Source organism: Tachysurus vachellii, chromosome 26, assembly GCF_030014155.1.
Source record: "Tachysurus vachellii isolate PV-2020 chromosome 26, HZAU_Pvac_v1, whole genome shotgun sequence".
Classification (NCBI taxonomy): Eukaryota; Metazoa; Chordata; class Actinopteri; order Siluriformes; family Bagridae; genus Tachysurus; species Tachysurus vachellii.
Window position 1 is genome coordinate 262,501 of NC_083485.1, and position 10,000 is coordinate 272,500.

The 10,000-nt window shown below is 47.2% G+C and overlaps 2 protein-coding genes across 3 annotated transcripts in view; one reads left to right on the forward strand and one right to left on the reverse strand.

Annotated features, from left to right (window-relative positions):
- The first annotated feature begins 1,952 nt into the window (after positions 1 to 1,952).
- Positions 1,953 to 5,324, forward strand: zgc:158432 (uncharacterized protein LOC555281 homolog). Of its 2 annotated transcripts, none has more exons than XM_060862977.1 (8): positions 1,953 to 2,101; positions 2,306 to 2,408; positions 2,519 to 2,686; positions 2,843 to 2,915; positions 3,957 to 4,051; positions 4,254 to 4,313; positions 4,456 to 4,588; positions 5,029 to 5,324. In XM_060862977.1, the coding sequence occupies exons 1-8, from the start codon at positions 2,014 to 2,016 to the stop codon at positions 5,113 to 5,115; spliced, it is 807 nt and encodes a 268-aa protein (XP_060718960.1). In that variant the 5' UTR covers positions 1,953 to 2,013; the 3' UTR covers positions 5,116 to 5,324. The 2 variants fall into 2 exon arrangements, with proteins under 2 accessions (XP_060718960.1, XP_060718961.1); XM_060862978.1 differs by having other exon boundaries at positions 4,507 to 4,588.
- A 718-nt stretch (positions 5,325 to 6,042) lies between these two features.
- The window catches only part of igbp1 (immunoglobulin (CD79A) binding protein 1), a 4,977-nt gene continuing 1,019 nt past the window's right edge, over positions 6,043 to 10,000 (reverse strand). Inside the window, exons 2-6 of the mRNA XM_060863562.1 lie at positions 8,631 to 8,945; positions 8,351 to 8,546; positions 7,776 to 7,846; positions 6,437 to 6,546; positions 6,043 to 6,275 (exon numbers count right to left, since the gene is read on the reverse strand). Coding sequence (XP_060719545.1) covers positions 6,127 to 6,275; positions 6,437 to 6,546; positions 7,776 to 7,846; positions 8,351 to 8,546; positions 8,631 to 8,945 — 841 coding nt within the window. The 3' untranslated portion in view covers positions 6,043 to 6,126. The remainder of the gene's footprint in view (positions 6,276 to 6,436; positions 6,547 to 7,775; positions 7,847 to 8,350; positions 8,547 to 8,630; positions 8,946 to 10,000) is intronic.

The following is a 10,000-nucleotide window of genomic DNA, read 5'->3' on the forward strand; positions in this document are numbered from 1 at the left end:
TCGTGTAAGTCACCGCCGCCGTGTCGTGTAAGTCACCGCCCCGATGACGTGTAAGTCACCGCCCCGATGTCGTGTAAGTCACCGCCTCCGTGTCGTGTAAGTCACCGCCCCGATGTCGTGTAAGTCACCGCCCCAATGTCGTGTCCGTCACCGCCGCCGTGTCGTGTAAGTCACCGCCCCAATGTCGTGTCCGTCACCGCCCCAATGTCGTGTCCGTCACCGCCGCCGTGTCGTGTAAGTCACCACCGCCGTGTCGTGTAAGTCACCACCCCAATGTCGTGTAAGTCACCGCCGCCGTGTCGTGTAAGTCACCGCCCCGGTGTCGTGTAAGTCACCGCCCCGGTGTCGTGTAAGTCACCGCCCCGGTGTCGTGTAAGTCAACGCCCCGGTGTCGTGTAAGTCACCGCCCCGGTGTCGTGTAAGTCACCGCCCCGATGTCGTGTAAGTCACCGCCCCGATGTCGTGTAAGTCACCGCCCCGATGTCGTGTAAGTCACCGCCGCCGTGTCGTGTAAGTCACCGCCCCGATGTCGTGTAAGTCACCGCCCCGATGTCGTGTAAGTCACCGCCCCGATGTCGTGTAAGTCACCGCCCCGATGTCGTGTAAGTCACCGCCCCGATGTCGTGTAAGTCACCGCCCCGATGTCGTGTAAGTCACCGCCCCAATGTCATGTCCGTCACCGCCCCGATGTCGTGTAAGTCACCGCCCCGATGTCGTGTAAGTCACCGCCCCGATGTCGTGTAAGTCACCGCCCCGATGTCGTGTAAGTCACCGCCCCAATGTCATGTCCGTCACCGCCGCCGTGTCGTGTAAGTCACCGCCCCAATGTCGTGTAAGTCACCGCCGCCGTGTCGTGTAAGTCACCGCCCCAATGTCGTGTCCGTCACCGCCGCCGTGTCGTGTAAGTCACCGCCCCGATGTCGTGTAAGTCACCGCCCCGGTGTCGTGTAAGTCACCGCCCCGGTGTCGTGTAAGTCAACGCCCCGGTGTCGTGTAAGTCACCGCCGCCGTGCCGTGTAAGTCACCGCCCCGATGTCGTGTAAGTCACCGCCGCCGTGTCGTGTAAGTCACCGCCCCAATGTCGTGTCCGTCACCGCCGCCGTGTCGTGTAAGTCACCGCCCCGATGTGTAAGTCACCGCCGCCGTGTCGTGTAAGTCACCGCCCCGATGTCGTGTAAGTCACCGCCGCCGTGTCGTGTAAGTCACCGTCCCGATGTCGTGTAAGTCACCGCCGCCGTGTCGTGTAAGTCACCGCCCCGATGACGTGTAAGTCACCGCCCCGATGTCGTGTAAGTCACCGCCTCCGTGTCGTGTAAGTCACCGCCCCGATGTCGTGTAAGTCACCGCCCCGATGACGTGTAAGTCACCGCCCCAATGTCGTGTCCGTCACCGCCGCCGTGTCGTGTAAGTCACCGCCCCAATGTCGTGTCCGTCACCGCCGCCGTGTCGTGTAAGTCACCACCGCCGTGTCGTGTAAGTCACCACCCCAATGTCGTGTAAGTCACCGCCGCCGTGTCGTGTAAGTCACCGCCCCGGTGTCGTGTAAGTCACCGCCCCGGTGTCGTGTAAGTCAACGCCCCGGTGTCGTGTAAGTCAACGCCCAGGTGTCGTGTAAGTCACCGCCCCGGTGTCGTGTAAGTCAACGCCCCGGTGTCGTGTAAGTCAACGCCCCGGTGTCGTGTAAGTCACCGCCCCGGGGTCGTCACCACAAGCTTGTGTTCTAATGGCTCTTTGACCTCAGATGAATTTTCTAATGTCACTGAGTTTACACACAACTGATTTACTATTCACTTCTAGACAAGTGTTTAAATAACAAAGGGCAGGAAAATTTCTTTCCTTATTGGCCTCATTGTTTTCTTATTGGTCAGGTGTGTGTGTGTGTGTGTGTGTGTGTGTGTGTGTGTGTGTGTGTGTGTGTGTGTGTGTGTGTGTGTGTGTGTGTGTGTGTGAGTCATAAATGCCAGAGTATTACTCAAAGGACTCTGAGTGTGTATTAACCCCCACAGTGAGTGTATGCGTTTGTTCGAGATGCTTGTTTTTGTGTGTGTGTGTTTTATTGCTGCATTCTTCTGTAGTGCAGTTGGACAGGGGGACAGGAACGGTAAGTGTGTGTGTGTGTGTGTGTGTGTGTGTGTGTGTACAGATTTGTTAAACAACTTAATCAGCATCATAATCACTTAATTCTTCTGTCTTTACTTTGTGAATATTAACAATAAGAGTAGATAAGAGAAACAGAATATGTAAATGTTAGATTGGTGTGTGTGTGTGTGTGTGTGTGTGTGTGTGTGTGTGTGTGTTTCTATAGAAATCTGTAAACAGATAGAAGACTTTAATCCTTGCCCAGAACCCTGGACCTGTAATTTAGCTGTCAGTCAGTGCTACTGTAAGACACAAACTCCTTACTGCAGGTAAACAGTCTGTAACCCGTCACCAGTCAGTGTGTGTGTTGATGAAGTGAGGGATTGATTATTGATCAGATGACACTAATAAAATGTCCTTTATTTGTTGTTGTGTTTAGGTGTAAAAATTATATTGATGAGTTTTATCTGGGGAAGAGCTGCTCTCAGAAATGGACGACGTTGTCCTTTGCCCTTGTAGCGACGCTTCCTGGAGTTGTGCTGGCGTTTGTGATCGGAGTCTCTGTTCACCTCGCACACAGATTTGGGAAATCCAGCAAGAGCCACAGGTCAGGGACACCCCCCCCCCCCATCCCCCCGACCCCCAGACACACACACAACCGTTGTGGAAATGGATAACAGGGACAATCAGATTAACACTGCATATCATTCTTGTGTGTGTGTGTGTGTGTGTGTGTGTGTGTGTGTGTGTGTGTTCGTTCCAGAGCAGGGAATGAACTCACCAATATTCCAGGACATGTTTTGTCCCCCCGAGTTATTTTTGCATCTGACTTGGAGGTGAGTTGTTTATTATTAAATCACATACACACTAAACTCCCTCTCCACCTCACCAGGGCTCTCAAACACACCAGAGTCTGTGACACTACACACACACACACACACACACACACACACGAATCCACTCTAGGAGGTGGTGCTTATTGGAATTTAGTCTCACAGGGAAAGCAGGTGAAGTGTTTCATGGAGGAGGAGATGGTCCAGATTCAGTGCTCTAACCAGAACACTAAACATCTCACCTCTGAGGAACACAGGTGGAGGTCAGATAAGAGATGTAGCTTAACATCCTAAACCAGAGAAGAGATGTTTTGGGATTGTTCTACTCTGGTATCATCTTCCTCTCTTCAGTCCCACTTTGGACAAATACTAAACTCAGATTTATGTAGTTTCCAGGAGGAAATGATGGATTTTTGAAACTTTATACACGAGAGTAGTCTGTAAAAGACCAGAGTCAAAACAACACTAATCCATCTGCAATCTCAACCAGTTCCATACAGGTGTCATGGTCTCTTACAGTTTATTCCAGCAGGTCATGGGTTCATTACCCAGACTGTGTTTTTCCGCTCAGACTCCTGTCTGAAAGCTGAGCCGCATCCCATGGAGCTGCAGGATCTCACACACAGAAGACTTCAGCTCTTGGCTTATAAACAGCTTTGACCAAGATTCAGACTTTGTTTGTGAGATTTGCTGAAGTTCATCTGATCATTTAAATCCCACTGGTTCTAGGATCCTCTCGGTGGATTTGAACTGATCCCCCTGCTGACTCTAGGTGTTGTGTGTGATGGTGACAGAACACTGTGGATCTGTTCTACATTAAACTGCTTATTTGTTATCAGTGTAGAGTTTTGGATGGATGTAGAACTGAACCATATTTTACACTGTTTATGATCATAAACATTTTCATTTCCTCAATAAACACAGTGCTGATCATCAGGGAAATAATATACACAGATACACACCACGATGTGTGTGTGTGTGTGTGTGTGTGTGTGTGTGTGTGTGAGAGACCTGGTCTTTATGATTCTCTCTCTTCTGTTTAAGTCTCCTCTGAGCACCCGGACCCCTCATCCTCCTCCTGGTCATGGCCTCATGCCAGTACAGATGGGCGTTCCCATGTTATTTCCTCGTCCATACAGGTGACTGCTGTGTGTGTGTGTGTGTGTGTGTGTGTGTGTGTTGGAGGAGGTGGCCTTGCTGTATTATTTTCGGGATGATTTTACAAATTTTTGCAGGTATTTTTCATTTTTAAAATCCATTAAGGTGTTTGTGTATGTGTTCATGTGTGTGTGTGTGTGTGTTCATGTGTGTGTTTGTGTGTTTGTGTGTGCGCGCACGCAGTGTTTCAGATAAAACACACATTGGTGAACCACCAGTGGGAGCTCCTCGACAACAGTATAGGTACAACACACGTCTCTCTCTCCTTCTCACACACACAACACACACACTTACAGTTGTACAGTGAATGAGTGGGGCATGTGTGTGTGTGTGTGTGTGTGTGTGTGTGTGTGTGTGTGTGTGTGTGTGTGTGTGTGTGTTGTAGCTACACAAGGGGCAGGGATCAGGCTCAAGTGCCCAATAATCTGTATTCTAGTGCGAGGAATCCGTATGAGGAGCAAAATGTGTCTGCTCAACTGTACAACCAGCCACATTCACCTCAATCTTATGAGGCGCAGGTCTGTAACTCTGTCTGTTACTCTGTCTGTCTGTCACTCTGTCTGTCTGTCACTCTGTTAATCTGTCTGTTACTCTGTCTGTTACTCTGTCTGTCTGTTACTCTGTCTGTCTGTTACTCTGTCTGTTACTCTGTCTGTCTGTCACTCTGTTACTCTGTCTGTCTGTCTCTGTCTGTTACTGTCTGTCTGTTACTCTGTCTGTTACTCTGTCTGTCTGTTACTCTGTCTGTCTGTCTCTGTCTGTCTGTTACTGTCTGTCTGTTACTCTGTCTGTCTGTCACTCTGTCTGTCTGTCACTCTGTTACTCTGTCTGTTACTCTGTCTGTCTGTCTGTGTCTAACACACATTAGTACCTGTGAGTGTTAAAACTGTTATGATATTGATGCTTGTCTTTGTACATTATATTTATGCATTATATTTTATATTTATAAACGTTTTAGACGATGGCTCCGCCCCCTGCCCCGCCCTTCAGTGCTCCAGCATATTGTAGTGTGTTCCCTCGAGCTCAGATCGGCCGCCTGTACTGACCGCCCTCTCGTCTCACACACACCTCACTCTGGTGTTTCTGACCTGTTTAAATTTATTATTCTGTCTGTTTCATATATTTTAATAATAACAATTATCAGAAATGTTTCATGGCAAACTTGAGGTTCTGTTGATTGTTGACTTTTATATAATCCTGTCTTGTCTGTGCTCATTTCTTCACACTGAATAAAAACTAAATGAAAGGAGCAGATTTTGTGTCCCACAGTCATTACAGCACAGTGTTGGAGTTCTGAGGTGGAGTCTGTAGAGCGCAGAGACAGTCATGATGCAGCACAGCAGCTTCAGGGAGCTTTAAACCAGATCAATGTATTTATTCACTCCATATGGGGCGGGGCTCTCATTAGCATTATGGGGCGGGGCTCTCATTAGCATTATGGGGCGGGGCTCTCATTAGCATTATGGGGCGGGACTCTCATTAGCATTATGGGGCGGGGCTCTCATTAGCATTATGGGGCGGGACTCTCATTAGCATTATGGGGCGGGGCTCTCATTAGCATTATGGGGCGGGACTCTCATTAGCATTATGGGGCGGGACTCTCATTAGCATTATGGGGCGGGGCTCTCATTAGCATTATGGGGCGGGACTCTCATTAGCATTATGGGGCGGGACTCTCATTAGCATTATGGGGCGGGGCTCTCATTAGCATTATGGGGCGGGGCTCTCATTAGCATTATGGGGCGGGACTCTCATTAGCATTATGGGGCGGGACTCTCATTAGCATATTCATCTGGAGCACAAAGCCGAGCAGTTTTTTAAGTTTAATGAGTTTGAAGGTGTCCAGTTCTTCAGACATTTCTCAGTAAATGTGTTTATCCGAAGTACTTATTCCATTTGAGTTTAATTTCTGAGTAACCCAGTACACACACACACACACACACACACACACACACACACACACACACACAAATCAACTGAAAACGTTTATTTCAGAGTCAGGTGAATGTGTGTAAGTCACTTGGAGACTGTCTCCACTGTGTGTGTGTGTACGCTTCTAGCCCATATTCTGGCGGTTGCCGTATCCTCGACGGTGTGTGTCTTTCCAGTTGTCCCAGTCTCTCGCCTTCTGTAAAGCTTCTTCATCATCCTCTTCCTCCTTCCTCTCCTTTTCCTCTTTCTCTCGGTCCTCTGCGTCCACATCCACTACACAAACAAACACCCTTCAGTAACTGATTATCTCTCAATGATAACATGACGTCTCACTGAAGGGTTGTTTTATGTCTAGGTGTAGTCTCTAAAGAGGGTTTAACCACTGTGTGTGTGTGTGTGTGTGTGTGTGTGTGTGTGTGTGTGTGTGTGTATACCTGTCCTCTGAGGGATGCCTTGGTCAGGTAAACATCCTCTCATTCTGTGCTGTTCATACCAGTCGTCTACTGTCATGGTGGGAAGACTGGGATATCCTGCACCAAATACCCTGAAACACACACACACACACACACACACACACACACACACACACACACACACACACACACACACACACACACAACCTTGTAAGTTCATGACTATAAACCTGATTTCTATAAACATCAGGAGTAAAGTGTTAAATCTGAAACAACAGACTGCAGATCAGATAAACTCTGACTCGTCTGATTCACTGCAGCATCATCACACTTCTGTTGTAAACCTGCTGTGAGATCAGTAACTGACACTCAACACAGAGCACTCAACACAGAGCACTCAACACAGAGCACTCAACACAGAGCACTCAACACAGAGCACTCAACACTCAGCACAGAGCACTCAGCACTCAACACAGAGCACTCAGCACTCAACACTCAGCACAGAGCACTCAACACAGAGCACTCAACACAGAGCACTCAGCACAGAACACTCAGCACAGAGCACTCAGCACTCAGCACAGAGCACTCAACACAGAGCACTCAGCACTCAGCACAGAGCACTCAGCACTCAACACAGAGCACTCAGCACTCAGCACAGAGCACTCAGCACTCAGCACAGAGCACTCAGCACTCAGCACAGAGCACTCAGCACAGAGCACTCAGCACAGAGCACTCAGCACAGAGCACTCAGCACAGAGCACTCAGCACAGAGCACTCAGCACTCAGCACAGAGCACTCAGCACAGAGCACTCAGCACTCAACACAGAGCACTCAACACAGAGCACTCAGCACAGAGCACTCAACACAGAGCACTCAGCACAGAGCACTCAGCACAGAGCACTCAGCACAGAGCACTCAGCACTCAGCACTCAACACAGAGCACTCAACACAGAGCACTCAACACAGAGCACTCAACACAGAGCACTCAACACAGAGCACACAGCAGCGGCTCAGCAGCCAGGTTTTGATAACGCAACTGAATCAGTGTTTAAACACGTGCATACACACACAAATGCACACACACACGTGCATACACACACAAACGCACACACACACGTGCATACACACACAAAGGCACACGTGCATACACACACAAACGCACACACACACACGTGCATACACACACAGACACACACACACACACACACAGACGCACACACATAAATGCACACACACACACGTGCATACACACAAACACGTACACACGCATACACGTCCAAAAGTGCATACATACACACAAACATGCACACATACACACACGTGTACACACACAGATACACACACGTGCATACACACATACTTGGCCTGCATTGCGTCTTTAGTGAGGATGAAGGGCTTCATTGGTGCTCGTCTTGGTTTCTGAACTGAAGTCTGAAACAGAAAGCAGACTTTAATAAGCTTCTAATGGATGTGTCCTAAACACTGGGTCCTAAACACTGGGTCCTAAACACTGGGTCCTAAACACTGGGTCCTAAACGCAGGGTCCTAAACACTGGGTCCTAAACACTGGGTCCTAAACACTGGGTCCTAAACACTGGGTCCTAAACGCAGGGTCCTAAACGCAGGGTCCTAAACACTGGGTCCTAAACACAAGGTTTTCTGTATCATTTTCCACACTGATTTTTAAACTTTACAAACATTTAAATAGTCACAATTGTAATTTAAAAAACATTTAAAAGACAAAATGTTAGAAGACAAATTCAGAAGATAAATCTGAAACACTGCAGGAAAAGTTCAGCTGCAGAAACAAGGCAAAGTAAAATGTCTGCTAAAGGAAGTGAGCTGTTTTTTTCTCTCTCTGTTCGTCTCTTATCATCAGTGATCAGCTGTTACTTTCATTTATGAACAGTCACAGTGTTATCAGAGCTACAGGACCTCATTGAGAGCAGGCATCCTCTTGAGGATCTGGACTTCCTGGTCAATGGACTCGATTTCCTCCAGAGCGAGAGTAATCCACCTGCGCACCTGTAACAGGTAAAACTCCCTCATCACCTCGTCATCCACCGAACCTCCATCCACCAGAACTCTGAGTTCAGCCAGCTTCTGCTCCATCTGCTTCTGCTGCTTATACCTGACACAAACAAGTATATATAGATATATATACACACACGTACACACACAAACGTGCACACGTGCTAACTTCAGCCTGACTCACCTCTCGATTTTGGCCTGTCTCTGTGTTGCCATGGTGATGAGGTCAGTTTGGACTTGGTGGGTGGGGCTTGGTGTGTCATTCTCTGCACCTGAGGACATCTCCTCTGTGGCCTGAACATCTCGAGGCATGTGGAACGAGCTGATGTTGTAATCTTTACAGAGCCTAAGGAAGTTCAGGAAGTGAACACGAGCCGTCTGCACACGCTCCAAACGCTGAGCCACACCCACCTGCTTCATCACCAATGCAGCCAGCAGTGCAGGTAACAACAGGAACTTCAGATCCACCGTGGAGATCTCATCCAGCTCCTCATTAGGGCTAACACACACACACACACACACACACACACAGACATACAGACACAGACATACATACAGACACACACAGACATACATACAGACACACACACACAGACACAGACACCCACAGACATACAGACACACACACAGACATACAGACACACACACAGACATACAGACACACATACACAGACACACACACATACAGACACACATACACACACAGACAGACAGACAGACACACACACACACACAGACACACACACAGACACACACACACACACACACAGACACACACACACAGACACACACACAGACACACACACACAGACACACACACACAGACACACACACAGACACACACACACAGACACACACACACAGACACACACACACAGACACACACACAGACACACACAAGTTAAAACTGGACAAATCTTTGGTGTTGACCTTTAAAGAGAAGGGAGGTGTTTGTCCTGAACCTAACATAAGAACTTAACATAATTCAGCATCTCTAAAAGTAGGACGACCCAGATTATGATTGGTCAATTGCACAGTCATTACCAGAGATTAGCCCCGCCCACTTTACAGTAAACACGAGAAATGATGTGACTTTAAACTGAAGTGTTTACAGACTACAGAAGTGAACTTGCTGAAGCTTTGCTGACTCAATATTAACATTATAACAGCATGAAGCTTCTCTTATTCACTCACACTGACTAATAAACACTGCACCTGAGCTCTGGGTCATAACTACGGTGCATTTAAATCTGTTAAGTGTCCTGTTTACTGTTTACTGTTTACTGTTTACTGTTTTATTAGAACTCAGTATATAATAATATATAATACCTGAGTATGTTTGTTTACCTGAACAGCTCGGGCTGTGACACTGTGTTTATATATATATATATGTATATATATATATATATATATATATATATATATTATATTATATTTTATTATATTTTATTATGTTATATTATATTATATTATGTATTATAGTATATATTATTATATTTTATTATTATATATTATATATTATATTACATATTATATTGTATTATATTATATTAT